This window comes from Columba livia, chromosome 8, assembly GCF_036013475.1.
Source record: "Columba livia isolate bColLiv1 breed racing homer chromosome 8, bColLiv1.pat.W.v2, whole genome shotgun sequence".
Lineage (NCBI taxonomy): Eukaryota > Metazoa > Chordata > Aves > Columbiformes > Columbidae > Columba > Columba livia.
In genome coordinates, this window is record NC_088609.1 from 29,292,514 (window position 1) to 29,315,973 (window position 23,460).

The 23,460-nt window shown below is 40.4% G+C and overlaps 1 protein-coding gene across 5 annotated transcripts; it reads right to left on the minus strand.

Annotated features, from left to right (window-relative positions):
- Nucleotides 1-691: 691 nt before the first annotated feature.
- Nucleotides 692-20,216, minus strand: PTGFR (prostaglandin F receptor). 5 transcript variants are annotated; one of them, XM_065072748.1, is made up of 3 exons: nt 20,000-20,216; nt 17,855-18,702; nt 692-2,897 (listed from the first exon to the last, which is right to left on the minus strand). In XM_065072748.1, the coding sequence occupies exons 2-3, from the start codon at nt 18,641-18,643 to the stop codon at nt 2,592-2,594; spliced, it is 1,095 nt and encodes a 364-aa protein (XP_064928820.1). In that variant the 5' UTR covers nt 18,644-18,702; nt 20,000-20,216; the 3' UTR covers nt 692-2,591. The 5 variants fall into 5 exon arrangements, with proteins under 5 accessions (XP_064928820.1, XP_064928822.1, XP_064928819.1 ...); XM_065072750.1 differs by lacking the exon at nt 20,000-20,216 and adding an exon at nt 19,836-19,971 and having other exon boundaries at nt 18,176-18,702; XM_065072747.1 differs by lacking the exon at nt 20,000-20,216 and adding an exon at nt 19,836-19,971.
- Nucleotides 20,217-23,460: the final 3,244 nt, after the last annotated feature.

Here is a 23,460-nt window from a genome sequence, read left to right on the forward strand (position 1 = left end):
AGCCAGCCTCTAAAGAGATCATCAGCACATTGCTAAGCAGACTACCCTTTACCCCCTGCCCAGACAATACTCAGATCCTAGTGTGAAGCTGTCTCGTTGATTTTTTTTTAACAATCTCATACTCCATAAAATATATAATTTGCTAATCATACAACAGAGCACATTGCTGGCTCTGCTGTGAGATGAACCACAATGATAATCAAATCATTTTCAGCGGTAACAGATCCTTGGGCAACCGTATCCTGAGCTGCCTCTGCAAGCCATCACATCACTGGACAAGACAAAATTCTAACAGCAGAACTCACATTTTATTTCAGGATTCATAGTGTATGTGAAACTAATCAGAGTCTGTGTAACATCTTGGCAGCTATTTGGATAAAAACACTTTCATTCCAAACACCAAACTCCCTCAGCTCCACTTTTATTTGCATTTTCTAAGCATGGATCATCAAATTTGACTGTGTCTGCCTCAGACCACCAACTGCACTGGGCTGCTCGTGTGACAACAAACCATACGAACACTGGTACCTCCTAGTCAAATTCTCACTGTCCTCCCCACCTTCACAACTGATATCACACATGTGAATGGCAGTGGACACCTTGAATCCTGTGTAAGACTTTTCTTTTATAAGGATTATTTTCAAAAACTTCAGGTCTCTTTTTTTATGCAAAAATATCATAACTCTCAAGATACAGTTTGACAATTTTAATGAGGCTTTGCAATTTACAATCAATACATATTAGTACACAAAATATAAGAAATCACATATACATATAAACTTTCGTTTGTTTGTTTTACAGGTCAACCAGTATGAACTACACAAGCTACATTTATTCACATAACAAAATTGAACATTGATGAGCTTCATTCACCAATCAAATATCTCAACAATTTATGGACCAACATATTTTTGCAGCTGCTAAAACAACAACCTTCCGTAAAGAACAAATAATTTATGTTAACAGATACACTGGCATCACATTCTATGAAACGAAAAAGCCAAACAGAGCACTGACAATGCTTCCAGATTTCAGCAGAACCCACATGAAGCAACAGTGCGAAGCTTATACCAGCATCAAATATGTCCACAGTTTATCAGCTCTGTGACTAAGAAAATAAATCACATACAGAAATTCTTTAGGGTAAATGAAGCCATTTCAATTCATTACAGGGTTATTTAACCCACTTATTTTTCAACCTTTTTAAAACAAAAAGGAAATAGCTTTTAAAACAAGAAATTGAAATATTTAAACCTTTTGGGTTTTTATTTTGTGACATAAACTATTCTCACATACAACATGAATTTGTAGTTCAGGAATAGTTTTGGTCCCTCAGACTGTCTTCTTGGGAATCAGTTTTTAACTACTTTGTCCAAATATACCAACAATTTACTAATGTGGTTATTTGAAGTTAAGTAGGTAAAAATAACATAGACATTTCTATCTTAAAACAATCCCTCTGCTACAAAGTCTCTGATAGTCTCACTTTTGCTTCTGAACAGAATTCAGTCACAAAAAGACAAAGTTTCTTTTAGCAGCATTAAAGGTGAAGGGCCTTCTGTGTCAAGTCCTAGAAACTTGCTGGTACCTTCAAATATACTGAATGCCCTCAGACACAGACTCTGCAGAAACTGAGAGTGCCATTTGCTTTCACAAACAAAACCACGCTCCCAGTGCACTTCCCTGCAGAGATGCTCATTTGATCACTCACATTTTTCATGAGACAAGTCTAAGTAACCTTTTACAAATGAAGCGGAGGTACCTCATAAGCATTTCAGTATATGCATTAGGGGAACACTTCAAGAAACTTCCTTCAGTTTGGCGGAAAAAAATCCCACACTCTTCTTCTTACAGAATAACCACAGCTTTATGCCTCTTAGTATCAACAACATTTGTTGAAAGGACTGAAAACTCACTGATAGATCTGAACATGTAACTGTAAGCGAGCTGAGCTGCTTCTGTGTTCCCACAGGGAACCTCATATTTTGTCAGTGATTTGAAAGGAATGCTTACACTGATGCAGCTCCCTCAAAAATGTATGGAACAGTAAATAATTAAGAAATCAAGTCAATGAACCAAGCAAACCGGATCATTTAATAAGCTGGGCACAACCAAAATGTCTTTCATATATCCAACTGGAAAATTCAATGCCCAGAAGCAAAGAATACCCTTATGGAAAGGATGGTGAACTCTACCCTGGGAAGCAGTGATTCTGCAAAGGATTTGGGGATATCACTGGTAGATAAAACCTACCCCTTTTAAAAATCATCTTGGAGTTCACTTTCACACTTGCATATGTTCCTAAGTCTGCTAAGGTAAAGGATTTGGTGGGGAGTATTATGAGGAACCCTCTTCACTTTAGTACCTGGAAGGGAGAAATACAGGATCGTTTACCAGTCTACTACCGGTTTCGGAAGGGATGTATTCTAAACGGAATTAAAACATTCAAGTGCATCTTTTGGAGTAGCAATATCGGCAAACCACTCACAATTTCAAACAAATTCCAAACCATCAAACCTTGGAATTAATTTTAAGGTATTGCCCACGTACGAGCATTGCCTCCATCATCTCTTCATACACTGTGTTTAACTTCATTGCCCCGTAGAGCTGAATGGCTGTAGGTTGATTTGTTTGGAACTTACTGGTGACTCAGATATTGCTGCAACCTTCAAAGAATTCTTGATGGAGCTGAGTTCCCACATATGTAAGTTTACAATGTGCACACCACAACACCCCCTTGTGATCTTGTACAGGTTTTTAAGTACAGCTTTCCGGAGAAGAATGTACACCCAGGGATCTAAAATCTGATTCCACGTTGCCATTCGGAGAGCAAAAAGTATTGTTTCACAGGTCTCCTTTGAATGACTGTCATTTATCCCAATTCTGGCCATTGTCACCTGAAAATGGAACATTTTAAGGTTATAGATCAAAAAAAATACACCAAGAGAGAATGTAAATAAACGAAATAACTTCCACATTATCTCTAATCCTCACACCTTCACAGCATCAATGCATTCCAATTGCAAAGGAAGTACTTTAAGGCATATAATACTTATCATCCAAGAAATCCTCTGATGTTTTACACAGGATATAGATGTGTCTCTGCTGAATGTTGAGCAGAGGATAGCAACCAGCCAGAGAATACCCTCCAGAACTAGGGAATGATTTGAGCAAGGAATGAAAACTCATCCAGAGCCAATAGTTTCACATGGGTGGAGGTCTTATTCTTCTAGCATAGCCCAGCAGGACCGCTTCTGGTAGAGGATACCCAAGGGCTACACCAGCCCAGTAAATTGTGGCTGGCCTCCTCGTTTTGCAGAGCTGCAGCCCAGGCTTTGAAACACCAGCCCTGGTGAAACATGTGCCGCTGGGGCTCCTGCCCTGCCGAGCCCTTCTCTGCGGGCGTTCTGCCACTGAGGTTTTGTAACCTGAGTTCCTGTGTGAAGAAAGCCTGGCTCTACAAAGCCAGGAATCTGCCAGAGGACAGTAAATTATCTCCATTACTAATGTTAAAAGCACAAGAAGACTTTTTTGGTAGAAAGATGAAACACTGTAAATCTTTCAGTTCCAAAGCCTTTAAAGTGATACAGTTATTTAACTAAGAAATGGGATATTTTACAACTGATGCTGTGAGTACACTGATTTATTGGGAGATAAGAGGTGAGGTCAGTCTGTCCGCGTGCAGAGGGTCATATTTCCACAAAGATACATAGTAAAAAAAACACTTAAGATTCCAGCAAATCTATTCTGCTCCTTTTTAAATGCTTCTCTGTATTCCTAGGCCCTACCTACATCTTGAAGGTCACCACATCTGAGTATAAACTTGAGTGGAACAGAGTGAATGCATAAAAGGAGGCTGTACTTGCTTGATTAAGCATGTGGTCAAGCGTTTGTCTATGGAGATCTATGGGAGCAGCAAAAAGAGCCCCTAGGAACATTCCTAGGGAAGCTGGTAGGACTGGCAAGAGCACAGCTGGGAACCGGTGTGAGGAGGAGGAGGAATGTCTGAGCACTGAGCCAACACAAACACTTACAAATCAGTTCCCTGAATCTCGTTTTCACCCCATAACTGTTGGGCACATTCCTCTGACATCAGCAGCCCACCCAAACTTGGACAACTCCTTTGGCTTCTGCATGAGATGTTTTCTCAGGACTGTCCTACATTTTATTTATTAGAGGTCCAATACCACAAACTAAACTCAGATGGAATAGTCCTTATTCATGCAAGTAGGACTGGGCAGCAAATGGCAGCACAATAGAGCTCATGGACCAACAAACTTATCCGATACACTGCGGGTTTGACTTGATAGAGACATACAGTTTCCTAATCTGCCTCTTGATGTGCTTCAGAAATCTGCTTGGTGCTCTTCTCTTGCATTCTGCAAAGCTAATAAATGCCAAATACAGCTCCTCCATGTCTTATGAGAAAACACGTAAGAAGAAAACTGGAGGCAACTGAAACCAACTGCATGCAAAGACAGGGCAAAGAGGAGACCATGTCTTGGCTACTGGAGCCTTTCTAAAGTCATCGCATGATTTCTAGAAGAAGACTCCAAACTCCAGCTGAAGACATATCGAATGGAGTGAGGCCAATATAAATTATTATTTCTATCACATTTTCATTTTTTATTTAAATTCAAATGTTTAAAATACTATGCCAAAGTCTGTTTGAAATCACTAATTATTATATTAAAAGGCCTGATACTAAAGGATTTAATTGAAGAAAAACATGCAGACAGTCTGTATTTTCTCCCTGGGTGTGAGAAAGTCAATCACTGAACTGGCACAACTTGCCAGCTCAGAAACTGCCACCAGAGCTTGCTGCAGTGCTAAGCTGCCTTCTGAGAACAGGACCTCCTCCATAGGCACAGAAAGATCACTTCTTTTCTTATTTCACTCATACTGATCAATAATTAGTTCAAAGTCAATAAACCAATTTGAAGATTAACTTTTTCTTTCTTCCCTGTAGATTGGTATGGTAAAAGAATTCTGTCCTCTGTAGCCAGCAGTATACAAGCGGGGAAGTGGGAAGAGGCAACACAATTGCATCATATGTAGTTGCTTTTGATCTCCACAACTGAATCAAATACTCATGCAGATTCAGCAGCATGACTCAAAAAATTAATCCCTAGCTGATAAATAATAACATAGCTCATGACATTTTCTAAGATATTTAGAAATGTAAAAGTCCAAGTAGCATTTTGCTGAGTTATATGATGTTTATATGAACACAGCTGGCTCCGTTTGAAAAAAAAAATGATAGCATCACATGATGTAACCAATACAATTCAAACTTTCCTTAGGAAAGCATACTGTACAAGTGGCTTTTTAAACCAAGGCTGCCTGCTTGTAAGGTATGAAGCTACTCTAACTCATATTAGTCCTTGATGGTTTAAGGAAAGACCTGAGAATTCCCTAAAAATAAATAGAGAAATCAAATTAGCGTCAAACAAGGACTTAACACAATACATTAAACGTCTTCAACCTTTTTGTCCAACTTTAGGCTTCATTAAAACCAAAGCTCACTTTGCAAGATCCAGAAAGTCTGATGGAAAAGTTTAAAAACATTTTTAAATTGTTGACTTCTGCAATTTTGCATCTAGCAGATAGCATCAGAGAACTGTTGTTTCCCTCAGGGACAAAGCTCAGTGCAACAAACTAAAATAAAATGCTCCAAAGCTTCACACCACTCCCCAAATCTAAACAGCATGTCTTTAATTTCCCTTCCAATTGGATCTCAATTATATGAGAACAACTAATAAGCTAAATGGCAGTGCTGCTTAGTCACATTCCTGTTAGTACTCAAGGACAGCCAGTCAAAACAAGCAGCAGACTTTACAGCTAGTTAGGAAATAAGACAAACTGTAATGCTGCTTTAATGCAATTCAGCACATAGGCTCTAAATCCAGGTTCTATCCTTGACTTCAGGAAACTGGATAAAAACCAGTCACCGGGAGATTGCTACAGAGAGCAGAGCAGACAGGCCGGGTCTGTTACATGCAAACAAACATCAGAAATTCCCTTCCTCTGTAGCTCAGCCTTCAGGCTCCACTTCCCCGCAGGAACCTTGCAGACCCTCCCAAATCTCTTCCTCTTCCTTTGGATTTCATTATAAGCAGTTCTGAGAATTTCTATTAATGGAAGACAGTCCATGTTTTTTTTTCAGTATTTCCAGAGGACTCATATTTTCTCACTGATGCCCATGTCGAATCTGGAGGTCAATATCCCCTTCTCCTTAACCACACAGAACTAAAGGCGGTGTTCTACTTCCATTATTCATAGGTGCTATAAAGAAGCTGTAGTCCGCTACAGGCAAGAGCCGATAGAAGATGGTACTTTGTTGTACTCTGTAAACACAAACTTTAAGAAAAAAAATGCAAAAGAGGAGAGAAAAATTAAAATGTACCTATCTTCACATTTTATGTACTTTTATACCTCATAAGAACAGCAGTTAGAAAAGAAACAGCCAGCAAATTGCTTATATTGTTGTTATATAGATGTTGCAGTTTACAAGCCAAGTGTTCGTTGCAATGAAGGTGAGTATGCTTCATTTTATTTTTTATGTGTTTCTGTTTAAGTCAGTTTAAAGGCAAGGGTTTCCAAGAAAAATATGTAGTGCACCACTTCTGCCATCAAAATGTTAGTACACACACTGTACTACTTATGCTACATATTGCTTTTTATGTTATAGATCTGCAGCATGTTTTTCCCCTAATCTTTTCCTTTCCCTTTTTAAAAGAAAAACATGAACCATACCTTCAACCAGATGATCATTTGGCCTAGCAAGTGAATTTCAACCAAGCATAGTGATTTTATTTAAAATGTGCTTTTAAAAGGGAATTGTCAAAGACAAAATGCGACAGTAAGTTTTCCTCCACCTTGAAGACCAGCAGGTACTTTTAAGGGGATACATAATACTTCCATGTGTTAGGTTTTGCAGGATCAGCTCTTGACAAGTAGCAGCAAAATAAGGGAGTCCCCTTTTCTCTCATGTACGCTTATGTGAAAAATATAATGACACTAAAAATTAGTAATGGATCTGCTGGCTCACTGTTCAGACGGCAAAAAAGAAACTGTCTGCCTCCTGAAATCAAGTTCTAGTCCCAAACAGGTAAACCAAGGATGGTAACTACTACCTGCCATGATATGCATCTTTAAACACGCAAGTTTACTTATTATCCCACTAAAGGCAGATAGTCTGAGAAAGATCTTGCCCCGATCAGGGTCACAGTCTCTCTTGAGAAACACAGAACCCAAATGAGAAACAGACAGAAAATTTGGATGACCAGAGGTAACTGAGCTTGCAAAAACATGTTGTAGAAGTTTATTCAGCCTCCCTGTGCTCCATATTTACCCCACTTAAAACGGAGCTGCATGAACCTTTTGGAGGTACTGTAAAGCTAAAGGCACTCAGCACTCAGAGCTGTCCCAAAGCACTAGTGCTGTGATAAAAGTCAAAAGAAAAAGTATAGAGAAAAAAGGAAAACACAACGTTTTCCATTAAGCAAATGAAAATCATTAATAATATTCCTTTCTCGGAGACAGTTGATTCTGTGAATAGGCAATGTCTCGCTGGGTCTCCCTGGCCAATGATGCTGCTTCACAAACATGGTACCATTCAGGATACACCTGCGTTTTCTCATGTTGGCAAGATCAAAGCCTTGAAAGGGTATGTCCAAGCACGCCTTTGAATTGGTACGGCAGATCTCACATCAACTGAACGCCAAAGAAAGGACAGCAGTGTAGCAGCACATATATTAAATGCAGCCATAATATTAAATAAAGGCTCCGTGAGTGTTTGCTGCCCAGCAGCTCAGCTCCGTCTGACCTCACTGTGTGATGCACCTCGCTCAGTTCTGCTGAGGTTTCTGTTCTCCTCATACAGGCTCAGGTCTGCAGAGGACTCATGGCCCATTGTAATCCATTACTGTGCCATTAGAGTCAAGTGCGACACTTTCCACCATCTCTCTTTTTACAGCTTTGTGCAAAATATTTATAGATAGCAATACGCTTTCTGAACAAACATTTGGAAATGCCTTTTGAAATGAGATTTTTGTGTATGCAAGAATTTGACAAAATTACTAGGAAAAAAAGTGAAGTGCAATAATGTTATGTTCACTATTTATAAATTATTAACTGCCTTTGGCATTGCCATGCTTTATATGAGGCAGGAAAGCAATTATGCAGTAAGCTTCATAAACAAAAGGATTTTTTGTGTGCAAACGTTAACCGAAGTGAAGCTTTTACTTTCTGTTAACTTTTCCCTTAAACGCTACCTGTTTGCACCTGGTTTGCAGTAACATAAATTCAGGATGGGGTTGAATGAAGCAATGAAGCATTCTAGCTCACCTCTCTTTGTTTCTCTGAAACAATCCAGATAGTTGTCTTGGATTGACAGTCCTTTTTCCTTTTTTCCTTCCCTCCCCTCAAAATTAGAAATGCTTTAGTTCAACTAGCTGACAATGTAACTACTCTCGCGGATTAATTGATTATCTTATTTGAAAGGAAAGTAGAATCAATATGGATAGAGAAGATTTTAGCATTGAAAACAGTAAATGACTCAGTTTGTAATGAATAGACACAGTGTCCGTACCAGAGTCAAACAAACAACCTGTTTCCTGAGCTACGTGTTTTAAAGTTACGAGAAAGCTTGCTTACACAGAGCGAGGAATGTATTCCTGCCTAACCACAAGGCCTTTAACAAAAATCTCATGTACAAAAAAATTCATTTTACAGATAAAATTAAAATATTCTTTACCCAGCAATCCTGAGAGAAATTACAGGACAACTGTTAGACCTCTTGGGACCAGAAAACAATAGCGTGTTTTGAATACTGCATAATAAGGACCATCCTGAGAAACACAAACAAAACAAGTAAGTATTCAGGGATGCAAGGACTATATGTATTCAGGATGCATTTATACTTCCATTAGGGTCGGCTGGGCAAAGCTTCAAACCCTGAAAAAGTCCTACTACTTCTCTTTTATTGCTTTGCTTTTCCAGGTTTTCTCACTCATTTGGAAAACAATCACATTTTTATTTACCAACTTGGTAAATATATTGTTACTTCATTAGCCTCGATGTTTCCAATAAGAAGCTATGAATGGAAATATTGAGGCTAATGAAGTAACAATATATTTACCAAGTTGGCATATATAATTTGCAATTTTTTTTTCTTTAATGTTGGCAAATAAATTTAAAGGGACTGCTGTGCAGCTGGACCACCTTTTAGGTGGAAGGGAAAAGAGAAAAATCAAGTCTCCATTTAAGAGCGATTGATTTCTCTCTGCTTCTGCAAACACGTGGCCCTGGTAAAAAAGTGGATTAAATTCTATTTCCAACAGCCCGGGCAGCGCACAGGTCTGGGACAGCAAGTAGGGGACCAGCTGGAGATCAGTCATTAACTTCCATTTCCCCAATGACAAAGTAATCTTTGGCTTCTGTGAATTTAGTGTGGAGGCCTAACCATCTTAAAACTTTCAGTTTAGGATGTTCTTTACACAAAGGCTCATTTTCAGCCTTCTTCAGGAAATCGTGAGAAACACAACTCCAATGCCATTCAAGCCCACACTTTGGCATGTGTCTCTGAATGAGGTTTTCAGATGGCTCATTAAAAAGAGGAGCTGAGAGCGAGCTTAGGAGCTGTTCTCCTCTCCTTGCCCTGTCTGGAGCAGACAAGAGCAATTCTTCAGCAAGAGACACTCTATTACTTACAGGGCAGCTCAGGTTCATTCAGCCACTCAGCTATTTGGCCTCATCCAATATGAGGATGAATAAGAAAGAATGAGTTGAAATCACTAAAACTTTACTGTAACTCCTGGTGTAAACGCTTTCTGCAATGTTCTGCCACCTGACCATTGCTATTTCTAAAAGCACATACTCAGAACCCACAATGGGGTTGCGCTCCTGTTCTGCCGGGCACTGTGCATGCAAACAGGCACCTTCCTTCCTTGGGGAGCTTGTAACCCAAATCGCAATGCAGCAATTTCTGAATATTTTAATGTAAAATTTAACTCTTAAAAACACTTGAAATAAGAATTATTGCTCTGTTTTAAATCTAAACAGCATATTTCCTGGAAAAGGATTCAAATAATGCGCTGTCTCAGACATGAGCTGATTCTACACTGCTATTGAGACAAATAACTTCTGCTAGAAGGCGTTTGTAATCACCACGCAAAACTCAAGATCGTGAATTAACACCATAATGAATATCTCACAGAATATATTTATGCATACCACACGCTGTGGTGTGTCATGTTAAACCTGGTGAGGATGAAGGACTTTCTGGAGTTGTTCCATGTCAGTGTATTTGTCCCAGAGAGTTTTCAGAAACAAGTTTACCATTTAAAGGCTTTAGATAGTCAGGAAAGAGAGCTTTCTTAAAATAACCATCCAAAAATGGTTATGCCATGTATGACATTTTCCAAAAATGGTTATGAAGTGTATGATATTTTCAGGCAAGAAAGGCTTGAATAAGTGCAATATCTAGGAAACAGGAAGAATTCTCTTGCATCAAACAAAATTGGAAAGTACGTCAAATTGACTTACTTTTTAATATCAAGCACAGAATCCAAAAACTTTACCAACTGAATAAATTAGGAGAGGTTATGAATGACAAATTTATTTGGCTAAAGTTTTCAGAATTTGATTTTTTGAGATACCAACTCCAAAATTGAAAAAAAAAAAAAATCAAAATTTTCTGTGAACATCATTGACATCTATTTGAAACAAAATACTGTGTTTCTGTTGATAAACTTTTGTGGTTTAATTCTTTATAGATAATATGAGTTGAAAAATCAAGCGGTATGCGATTTTGAAAGAAAACCAGGACCACATTGTTTTGATAATGCAATGTTCTCACATGACTGGAAACTGCCTTCCCTACTTTTTCTCTCTGAAACAAACCAACTTCACTGCATTTTGATGGCACTTCATTTTCAGAAAAGGGCTTTACGTGGATTTTTCCAAACAGAATAAGTAAACAGATAACAAAAGCTCTATTTATGCTTCCCCAAAAGCCTCTGGTAAAGGACAATCTGTCAGTCTCAGCTCTTCTTCCTTCCCTGGATCATATCGTTACTGAAGGACAACATGCTGAACACCATCCAGTTGTTCTCCAGAACGCTCCTTTTGAGAGAGCATCTCAGCTACTCAACTCCCTGACTTCTGTGCGAGGGAGGTAAACGCTTCAATTACAAATATAGCCACAATTAATATAGAGTTTCTAAGCACTCTATGATAAACTACGCCCTGGCCCACACTTAAAACATTTTTTTTTAATGATTCATATTTCTCAGAAAGGCTAAAGCCGGTAAGATCTCTCTAAGCTGCAAAAGATAAAAATAGGAACAGACCAACCCTGAACGCTCAAACAGAACCTTTGAAATTCAGTATCATTGTAGGTGGGTACATTCTAAAACATGTATACCATTCCATTTCTCATCTAACCTGGTGGAAATTTTTCAGTTGTGCCTCTTAAGAATCCAAAAGAAAAGAAAGATCTCCACAACCAATACTAAAAAGAAAAAGGCATGAACATCCTATCCAAGGGTTTCTAGCATCATAGAAACACATCTGAACAGGTGGATTGAATTTTTATATGCATTGTATTAAACTTTGTTATTCTCTCTCTGGAAACACCTGCAATTTCTTTCAATGGACTGTTTTCATAGTGAGATACAGAAGCACGTTTGAATTGTCTGAGTTGCTGCTTAAACCCTATTCCATAGGAAACTAAGCTAAAAAGACACTTCTGTCTTGAGACTAACAAAAACTGCAATTAAAATGAGTGTTCTCTACCCTCTTATCCCTTCAAATCAGCCATCTATTCCAAAATATCTTTTGGGCCATAATATCAGGAATGACACTAAAATTTTAGCAATTTAACTTGGAGTGTCAGAAGATCATTCAAAGGAACTCAAGCAAGAATAGCGATTGAATTCACACAGTGTTAATGGATGTACTGAGACACTCGGCAAGCAATTAAAAGGCCAAGATACAAGGTAGAGTAACAGCCCTTTTTCTAGTGTAGCTTGGAAAAAACCAAACTCATATGAGGAACTCAAGGAGCATTTTATTCAGCCAAATAGCCGCACCTGATCTGACCTCTTCTGATACAGTAAGGCCTGGAAAAGAAATAACAACCTATAGTTAAAAATAACTATTACTGTATTGATGCTCTGACTAGAGATAAGGAGGCGTATCCAGCAGGCTGCCTGCTAGCTAAAAGCTTTTCTTCCTTTCCCAAAGAAACTGGTTCATTTATTAAAAACATTGTGGCAGAAGTGGGCTCCTGAGATGGGCTTGCACCTGGTACAGGAGAAGCCATGACAATGTCCAAGGGGTATTCCCATGGAGGTCCTGCAGCAGGTCACCTCTCCTGTGTCCCTCAGCCTGCCGCAGGCGGGACGTGAAGCGTGGCCCAGACTCAACACCAACCACCGCTTCTTGACTCCAGCAACATATCCCGTCTTTGTACACTGTCAACAGTCAACGATTCTAGTAAAACAGGACAAGAATTCAATAATAAAAGGCAGCATAACTACAGTAATTATCATTGATTATCTTCATAAAAATCTGTATCTTCAAAAAGACAAACTATGTTTTTACCCCGAGAAAGCAACTTTTACAATGGCATTCAAAACTGCAAGCTTAGCTAAACATGTTTAAGAGTATCTCCTTCAGTCTTCAGAAACGGATGACTGGAAATTGAAAGCCTAATTTATTCTTTTTTGAAAGAAATCATCCCTGTTCTTGTTGACAGTGCCTATGCAGGCAGAAATTCAAGGAGGTTGCAGTTTTGACCAAGGATGTGTTTTGCCAGTGGCTCTGTAAAGCACATACACTTCTGCAGAGTGGCCATCCATGAGATGTGGGGTGCCTGTACTGTCCGTGGGGACAAAAGCCTCACTGGCGAAGCGTGGACCCACATCTTGGGACATCTAGTGAGAATCAGCAAGTTTTTAAGTAACTGTTTTGCTGTAGAAACAATACAATCAGCAATATTTGAAGACATACAAGCAGCGTTAATAAAGCAATGAGCTCATATAAATTATGAGCATTGCACATGTAAGAATAAGCTACAACAAAGTATCTTATTATGTATGCAACTACATGGGCTAGAATTTTCTTTGGGTAAAACCTCCAAGCCACTGACCTCCTTCAGCACATACCAAACAAGAGCCTGTCTCAGCACCTGAAATATCTAGCAGAGCAAACAGGGTGTGGAGGGCTGGGGTAAGGGCATTCCACCAAGAGCATCCTCATTAGGGCAGCTCTGGCAGCATCTTCACTGAAGGACCACTGAGGTGGGCTCCAGCAGCCTCAAAGCTGGAGCGGTTCAGCAAACTGTAAGCTAAATGCAGCCCTAGGTGCACAAAAAAACAACCATCAAGCCTCGCTCTGAGGACAAGAAATCAGAACAAGTTCAGAGAGACAAAATTAGCATAACAAACTGGAAAGGGAAGAGATGACATGAGAAGAGACTGCTAGAAATTAATCTAGGCACTATAAAAAGCAACTGAATAACAGCTGATTCAATCATATGAAACGAATAGCTGAGATTTAAAAATAAAAGGCAGAAGAAACCAGAAGGAGGGGCTATTTTCTGCGGTACAGGGGACGCAAAACTGGCATAAAAGTAATCAGATAACTGCATGGAAAAAGATCTTAACCAGAATAATTTGAATGGAAAAGTATTTTTCTCAGGCTAAGACTGTACACATGAAAAAGATTAGACATTTCTCCATATCATAATTTGTTCCCGTAGATAAAGTCACTCTGAAATAAACCTCTCCTGTCCATAAGTACAGGAAGTTCACTTTGCTACTCCAAAAGCAAAATTTAAAATATGTTTATCCCTTGAGCCCCACAGCATTTGACGTAGTGAAGTCAGAATTTGCTCATGCAAACAGAGCTCCAAAAACAAGCTGTTTCATGACAGGCCAGATGTCAAGTCACAGCCAAAAACCAGCTTTATATAACAATCTATTTCATCAGAGATGCTTGTTACAAAATACTTCAGCCCAGCTATTCCCCAGAATCCAATGCCCAGGGACCAAATTCACCCAGTAAAATCAAGGCATCTGTAGCAAAAGGCTAAGACTCTAGAAAGAATGGAAAAGGATTACTTACTACACAGAGAAGCTGATGCTACTATCTCCAGAATGTATTTTCCCGGAATTACCCATCGCAAAGCAAAATTATTCAGACTGCCGGAACAAATGTATCTTTGAAAATCATTAACTACAGAAATTATAGGAAAACTCATTAATTTCCTTTTTTTTTTTTTTTTTTGGCATTTTTGTGAGTTCCCTCCTGCTCTCAACTCCTCAAACAGAGATAAATGTTTACCCATAAGAGAAGAAGAAGGGGGTATCCCTCATTTTGGTACTCCATCAAGGAAAGATGCCCACACAGTGGTGGAAAGCTTGAAAAAGGTGTTCATTTTTGAGGAACAAGTGAGATGGAGCTTCAAGAAAGAAATCAGAAGGAAGAAAAGAAATCAGAAGGAAGTGTCTTCCCTATCCAACAGCCCCAGACAGGGCTCCACCTGAGCCACACCATGGGCTCTGCTTCTGACAAATGCTCCAGATCTCCTGGAGATTTAAAACAGAGATGGTGATTGATAATAACATTATATGTTACTATATATATGTTAAACGTTAGCAATATACCTGTATACTGATGCATAAAGGCACCAAAACAAGTTCATTACCACTCAGCAGGTGCAGAAGCATGTTCGGTTCCACACCAGACACTATAAAGCACGATCCAGGCTCTTGCACCTCTAATGTCATGTAAAGGTGATTTTAGCACAGTACAGTGACTGAATATATAATTCCACTTAGAAATAAAAATAATTAAAAATCTAATAGTGAAGTAAATCTACAGTTGGATTACAGTATCGGATAGACTTGATTTTCGTGGCCATGCAACATACAACAATTGATGTAACACCAGACTGGATTAAAAACAGAAGAAAAATAAACAAAGCAAACCCCCCATCAGACAGAGAATCACACCAAATAAATCCAAACTCGTGCATCTGCAAACCGCATGTGGCATAAGCTGCACCACCTTCCTCTGCTTTCTCTTCCAAAGGCTTGTTTGGTTTCTAATCGCTTTGGTTTATAACAAATCAATTCATTCTCTCATAGCATTTGTTCTGTATGCTCTTTGGGATCGAGAACATGGGTAAAATTCGCAGTTCAAGGACGGGCACTGGTTTCTAGATTTTGCTTTGAGAGAAAATTTCAAAAGCAAATGAATGTAAACTAAGCATGTATTTAGCTATTTCACCAAATAATTTCACCTATGACCACCTGCCCATATTTATTTCAAGAAATAATTATTTTGGTATATGCCGACTATAGAATCTAAACAATTCATTTCACAAATTAAAAGCCCTGAGTGGTTTCACATAATAGGACGAGTAGCACTATGTTCGTGGCAGAGCTTTCTTCCACCAAATCTGTATGTTCCACTGCAGTCCAACAAAGCTCAGTAAATTAACACTGCACTTATAATTCTGTTTGTATGCAGTGAACGCAATGCTATCAAAACAAAGAGCTGGTAATTCAGAGAATTAACTTTGATGACAACTCTACAATCCTAACAGCTAAGAGGGTAACACCTACCAAGAATCCCGTCTCATTGCATTTCCCAGACTATCAAACTCTCTGTCTAAAACACTGTTCACTTCCTTGAAACTTTGATTCAAGAACTAACCCTACCTTGCACAAACTGTTTTGTTTTGTGTTTTTTTTAACTTCTCATTTCTAACATAAATTTGTCCATTATTGCAGAACTATTTTCCATACTGCCAGGCTAATTTTGGTGACAGTTTGACTCATCTCATTTCAAAAGAGATCCAGGAGCAAAGTGCCATGAGCACCTGTAGATTTGCCACCCAAGGAACCAGAATTCCTTGTGTATCGTGTCCCTCTGCACAGTCCCAGACTACCAAGTACAAAATTAGGCAAGTCATTCACTGCCCTGTATCACCCACAATGAAAATGCCAAGCTCTGAAAAGGCTCTGAAAAAAAGATTTAGCAGATGGAATATTAACTCATTGTCAACTACAACTTTGATGAAGTTCAATATTTAACAAAAGTAGTGTTGCAATTTCATTTGGGGTTTTAAAAATTATGTTTTTATAGTTAACAAAAATGGAAAGTCATAACAAAATTACCAACACTGAAAAAACAACTGCAATGTAGTGGTCCTTCATATGTTGAAGAGATGACATATGTCTCTTGAATTAAAAGAAGTCTATAGTTTTTTGACACCTAAGGGCTTTTTAAAAATCAAATTAATTCCAGCCTTTGAGGGCAGTTATTTTATCTGAAAATAAATGTCACCAGAGGATAATATACTATTTTCTCATGAAAAATAAAACCATTATTTGAGTTCCTTTTCTTAAAAGCTATTCTGTGGCTTGCCCCAGACAAATTTCAGGAGGTGGCTGCGTTTCTGGAAGTAACTGGAAGTAAGTACACTACAAAAGCTTGCTATACTGTTCTGACAACTTCATTTATGCCCTGAACACTACAGCCAGGATGTTGTCAAAAAGCCAACATGAATTTAAACTATGCTGCAGAGCAAGTCTAGAGAAATCAATAGAAAACTGGCAGAAAATTCTGGGTGTGTTGAACAGAAATGAAAGAGTTTTTGTACATTTCAGTGACACAGAGATTTAGACTCTCTCCTTGAAGTCTGCGATACTGGATTAACTAAATGCTACTTGCCAGATATACCCAACTGCTGCAGCGAGGCTAATATCAGTATTGAATTTAGAACTAGTTCAGGCAACTCCATACTACACCATAGGCAGTGAGTAGATGAGATACAGCTACATCTGATTCAGATCTCAGATGTAAATTTCTATATTTGTAAATTCAAACAGAAATTGCTGCTCTTCACATCAGTGCAAAACTATGTGACCTTGTTTCTAGGAAATAAATTAAGATTGCATATTACGTGTGACTTAACCTCTCTCTCTCTAGTAAAAAAAAAAAAATAAATTTTCTTCTGTCAGGTTTCCTACATTAAAAAGAGTCACAGTTAATATCAGCTTTTTAACGCCATCATACAAGAGGAGCCGTCAAGTTCTTTCCCATATCATAATCCCGTTCCCTTCGACCCTGCGCACTGACAGAGCACACGCCAACATGAGCAACACTTACCGCTTGGGAAGAGTCACAGCACTTACCAGCAAACACTCCTGAGTTACGGCCGGCACCGCTGAGCAAGCACCGGCTGCACAGAGCAGCTTTGCTAGTCATCTGTCCAGATTACAAACCCAGCTTGATCAGATCTAAACCAAATCTTCATTTTAACCCACTGGCAACCACTGGTTTTTAACATGACTCTAAAGTAAAGCCCTTAATACCCTGCTAATGGAGTAGAGGATTTTTAAGTTCTTAACTGTTATCTTCAGTAATGTAGTTTGCAAGTAGCAGTAAACTGTAATAACAACAATGAACAGACTACCATAAATAAAAAAATATATGAACCACAGTATAGACTAAACAGACTTGCCACTCCAAGATTTCACTGAATTTTTGCACAAGCTCAATATTTGCTCAATATATTCTAGTCACCACTCTGCCACCACTGTCCCTATACACTTTGCTTAATCTATTTTGCTTATCATCAGATGTGGAGAATAATTACCATTTTTGTTATAGATGCATAGGTACATACAATATAGCAATATGCTGTAAAACTAATACATTGAAAAGTGAAGGGAGCTGTCATCACAGCTAAAGCACCTTAAAACCTGGAAATAAAAAGGTATAACTTTTATACAGTGATGCACATTAAAAATTGGCAAACACATTAGGCTCTTACCAGGAATGGACTCCAGCAAATGCAAGAAACACACATTATAGCCAAGAGCTGAATGATCATTTCAAAATGATGAGATCTGCCTTGTCTTTGTTGACTTTTAAATTTGACTCTTAAGAGGGTAATTCCTGTGACAGCATTGCACAAGAATGAAATAGCAAGGGCCAGTAACCCAAGGCAAGAAAAAAGTAAGAGATAAAATCTGTCTTCCCAGTCCTCAACATGTTCTGTTTTATAGAAGCACCAGGTCCTCGATGCTTGAATTTGATAGGCTCTAAACCTAAGAATAGGTAGCAAAGCTATAAGAACAGCAAATAGACATACCATAGTCAACATCATTTTCACATGTTTAGAGGTCATTTTTGTAGAGTGAAATATTGGCTTAGTGACTCCAATGCACCGTTCAACAGCCATCACGCTGCCCAGGAAGAGTGGGCACAAACCAAAGAAAACCATGCAGATGCCAAAAACACTGCAAAGAATGTTGGACTGATTAAATCGAATCCAGTCTTTATCCGATGCATACACAAACACTGCAATGGCTCCGTTGATGAGGTGACCAAAGAGATCTGTGACGACCAAACCACTAGCAAGAAGCAAAAAGGAGGCTTTCGATTTCTGCCTAAATCGCTGATATGCCTTCAATAGAATTGCTATAGCGAGACTGTTGGACAAAATTCCCACCGTCATGAAGATTATTGAAAAGAAAACTGAAATCTTCTTCTCTGTGTGGCAGGTTGTGTTTTTCAAGATTCCAAATCCAGCCAGCCCTGGTGATTTTGAACTGTTCATGGTTAGGAAGGGAGAGGCAGCCCTCAACACATTTCAGCAGTCTTGCAATCAAAAGGCATCTGCAATATTAAAAACAAAGATACACACACTGTGAAGGCACAGCACTGTTCAAATGAAATTCCATAATATTAGTCTGTGGTGCAAATCTAATTTTCTAGTTTTCTGAGTGATATGATACGGCATCATATTTTAAGTGCATCAGTCACAGGGTAAAACCATTATCTGCACACATTATACAATGTAGATGTAGTGTATGGTATCTTTATAGTCTCTGCACATATAAGACACACAAAATAATGTATAAAATATATAATGCTCATATACATATAATCAGAGAAACCATACAAAACATTCTAGTGGTTAAACAACATATACAAACAAAAGTTTTTGCAACATACTACTAGAATGAAAATATTTATCAGCCCAGCCACAGTCAAAAGTGGAATAGTCAAACTGGAATGTTTTAAGATGATAATCACACGCCGTTTTTCTTCTTACTGTTAAGCATTTATTTTCAAAACAATGTCCTGACATCTTCCAAGTAATTCTCCTCTCACAATTCAATGTTTTAAAGCTTTCACATAATCAGCACTGTCTCCAGCTCCGCAGTTCCCCCACTGAAGTACAAACTTGTATTTTAGACGCTCACTTATTCAGAAGCCAATTCTGCAAGGTCCTTTACACTTTATCTCCCATCTCTACTCTCGGGACATTCCCGCTAGTAAAAACTTCCCACGCAGAGAAAAGCGCAGGCTACAACCTCGCACAGTACAAAGAGGCAGTGAAGCCTCTCAAACACCGAGCTAGATCAGACACCGGGTAAACCAGCGGTGTTTCCAGCATTCGGGACTGATAAATGAAAGCTCAGGCTGCAAACTCCTCCGAGGAGCATCTTCCCCCCGCACCTCCCCGGAGCGCGGCGGCCGCGCCGGACCCAACCTCGGCGTCCGCGCCGGCACGTGTGCAGTGCCGGGCCCGGAGCGCACCCGAGGCAGCGCCGCTGCCGCCCCGCGCCCCTTCGCCACCAGCAGCGCCTTAAGAGCGCGACGCTGCCGGGGGCGGGGTGACCTGCCGCGCCGGGCACAAGTGCCACCGGCACCGGCCCCCACCCGCCCGCACCCCGCAGGGCTCCCACCGCCCAGCCCCGCCGCTGCGCACCGCTCCTTCCCAGCCTCGGTGCGCCGCCGCTCACCTCCACTTCGCTCCGCGGCGCCGGGGAGAGGTGCGGCGGCGCAGCGCGCTGCCCCGCCGGCCGCCGCCGCCCGGCCCGCCGGCATTGCCACCGCCCCCCCGTCCGACCGGCACCGCCCGCCTCCCGCCCTCCCTCCGCCTTCCCTCCCGGCCTCCTGTCCTCACTCCTCGTCCGACGCCACGCCGCCCTCCAGGCCGGGGCGGTCGCGCTGCCCGGTCCTGTTTCCACGCGGGGTGATGCCATCGCGCCGCAGGGATAGCGGCTTCCCCCCGCGCTGTGCAGGGCGACCGGGGAGCTCCGAGTGCGCCCGGGGAAGCGGCACCGGCCCCTCCCCGGGGCCCCTTTTCCCGGCCCTTCTGAAGGAGGATGCGGGACAATTCGGGCAGCCCCGGGGGCTCCTGGCTCTGTCCCAAGGAGGTGGAGACCCTGAGCTCAGACCTTTCCCCATCCCTCAAACAACAGCGCAGAACCTCCTGTCTTGCTGTGCCAGGGTGCAGAGGGGTCTCTGTCTGGCAGGAAGGGCCAGGCTCCCATGTCACATCGCAGCACCGGGGGATAAGGCCACCCCAGCCAGGCTGGATGAGTTCTTGCCCACAGTGCTGCAGCCACGGCAATAGTAGCTAATGGGGCAACCAACAGACCACATCTGTCCTCATCCACAGCCTTGTCTCTTCACTTTCCATGCACTTTGCCCAACCACCAGCACACAGGGAGCTCAGGAAGGGGTAGCACGTGGGAATCCTGGCAGGGGGTGCAGCTGTACACATCACTAGGCACATACCCCTTGCACCTACTGGATTGTGTCAAGCTCATGGTGCTCCCTGGACCATTTCTCTGTTGGAGCAATGTGAGGAGAACACAACCAACAAGGAGTTAATGTTACCGTGGATAAGGCAGGAGATCCAAAGTTTCTTCTTTTCCCATCACGTACTCAGGCTGTTACAACTTGAAGTTATAGATAACTTTTAAGTTGATGTGATCCATCAATGTCCAGGACTACCAAACAGGCCTGAATGGAAAATTATATTAAAGATTGTTAGGACAGAAACAAGCCAAAATAAAAAAAAAAAATCAAGGCGAAAATATAAAATCAAACTGTAAAATATTACAGAATTTGTCATGGCCAAGAATGATGGAGAACTTGTGTTTGTTTCCACTGAGACGCAGCGTTGAGTTGTACTACTCCTAGCTCCACAAAGCCATTATTCAAAAACTAAAATTCTCAGACATGTTACAGTTTTTGCTTACCTTCATGTCTTGAATGCTGTGGATGCAATTTGCCTCTCCCTAATCCACCAGTGAGGTAATAGAGGCCAGCTAAATCCATTCTTTCAAATAGTATCTCAAATCACATACATAAACAGGTAATAGCACCATGTTATGGCCTTATTCCTGAAAGTGCTTGTCAGATTTTGGCTTATCATACAGTGTGCAAAAAATGGTCAAATTGGTCTGACTGAGACATAAAAATTCCTAGAAATTCTCTTTTTTTTTAAGACAAAAATAAAATATAAATCAACTCAAAATAATCATTGCCCATTAAAGTCCAGAGGAAAAGAAATTGGTTTATGTTTCCCTGCCCAGAAATAAATGGCGATGGAGATCTCAAACTACAAACAGCTTGCACTGTGTCCTTTCCTAGCCAGATTTCTTCACACATCTCTCCTGAGATGGGAGACAAGCCTGTTTGAAAGGAAGCAATGAAGTTGGTACTTCAAGACCCTGTAGTCTGGGAGGTAGGAGTTAAACCACCATTATCAGGTAGGTGAAGCCAAAGAGAAGAACAGAAAAACCTCAAGACAGATGTTTCAGTGTACTTGTAAAAATGTGGTCAGAGTAACAAAGGCAAACACAGGCTTGTAGAGTACATCCTGAGAGCGCACTGATCTGCCAAAAGGAGGGAGAGTAACATTTCAGTTGTGGCAGAGACGGGGATATTAGAGCAAGAAATAGTATTAGGAAAGTAATTATATAAACTTCCATCTTTCATTTTAGACAACAGGCATAGAAGATTGCTTCTGCACCTGCACAGCCAACATGCCACATCACAGTTTTGTACTGTTAGGCTGCTGCTTTGCAGCTGGGATGTTAAGCATGGGCATAAGCAGAACAAATATGTCTGCAGCTCAACCCTGTATGTGTTTGTGTGCTTCTGATATGAAAATAACTGAAAAAGTGGCTTCTGTGGAATGAGGTGACTTTGTAGGGTTATGGCTAAGTAGGATGGGTGACTTCAGAAGGTGTTGTGAGGAGTGAAAACTGGCAATGACACAGGCAGAACTAAGCTTTTCATACTGACTGACGATCAGCTTTCTTCATTTCTTATCACTAACCAAAACAGAGGGAGTGACAAAAATTGTCCCATCACAGCCTCTGCCGAGGTTCCCAGCTAGGGAGCCACTACTTTCTCAGGGGGCAGCAGTCCCTTCACAGGTTGTAGCCCTGAGCCAGAACTGTGAGAAGAGAGAGGAAGGATTGACATTGTCTTCATCAGGACAGTAGCTCTTCTCTCATCAACAGTTTGCCAATCAGCCAGTATGGAGCTGGGCTTGATAGAGTCCCTTATATGACCAAACCCAAAAGTTATAGGGGCAAGACACACATGGGAGTGTTGCTTAGAGGCTCTGTGTTGCTCAAGCTGTTCAAAGGCTGCAAAAGACTAAAGATGCGAAGTATTGCCATTGGCTTTGCTCAGTGACTTCAGCATTTCTGAACTTGTTTCAGAGCCCTGTTAATTGTAAAACTCTGGACTCCTGGATACTTTGAGAATCAAGAAGATAAATACCCTTTTGCCCCAAATTTCAACCTGCATGAGTAATCAGCATTTCCTGCTCATGTTCAATGGGCTTAAATTCAGGACACTGGTGTAACATATATGCAGAGATAAAAAGACAATCTACATCTCCATGTGCTATGATAATTGCAACCCACCCATTGGTTATCAAACTCCAAACAGTGGGAAGAAAATATAGAAAAAGTCTTCTGGAAAGGGAAGTTTGTTGCTGTTTTGCAAATAAGATACATGGTAATCAAATCCCCAAAGCCTCCTGCTACAACTCCGGAAGCATACTTGAATTCACTAAAGAACAACTCGTGACATCTTTGCTGTAAATAAACAGGTAGACATTTCTGTAGCAGCATCAAAGGTGTTAGAATGCAAATAACATCAAGACCTCTTCCTCTTTTGTCATCTTCTCTTAAATTTGTTGTGCAGCCTTCAATGACGGTTACTATATACTTTTCTTACATTAATCACAGTTCTTGCTGCAAAACACTGAGAAACCTTTTTTTTTCTTGCTTTGTACATGACAACAGTAAATGTCATCTTTCCATCTAACCAAATTTAGTGAAATATCAGTGATATAAAAGTCTTTATATTTAGGAGACAAAAGTAGTAAATCAAAATAACTACAGATGGAAATTCATAAAATAGGATCAGATTTGAAGCACCTCAGTCAAATAAAACTGTCAGTGAAAATTCTTCAGTTAAATGCCACATTATTCAGCCCATAATTCCTTGAGACAAAAAAAGACTTGTGAACTCGCAGATGTTGACAAAGAGTCCTAGAGCACCCATTGGCATGAAGGTTGGAGTTACTGGCTGCCACTTCGTAGCTTCTTAGCA

Excerpts from the sequence above, each read along its gene's own strand:
- PTGFR (XM_065072748.1), bottom strand. The coding sequence starts at position 18,643 with ATGAACAGTTCAAAATCACCAGGGCTGGCTGGATTTGGAATCTTGAAA. Across the intron at positions 2,898-17,854 it reads TTTGCTGGAGTCCATTCCTG|GTGACAATGGCCAGAATTGG; the intron begins GTAAGAGCCTAA and ends TTCCATTTTCAG.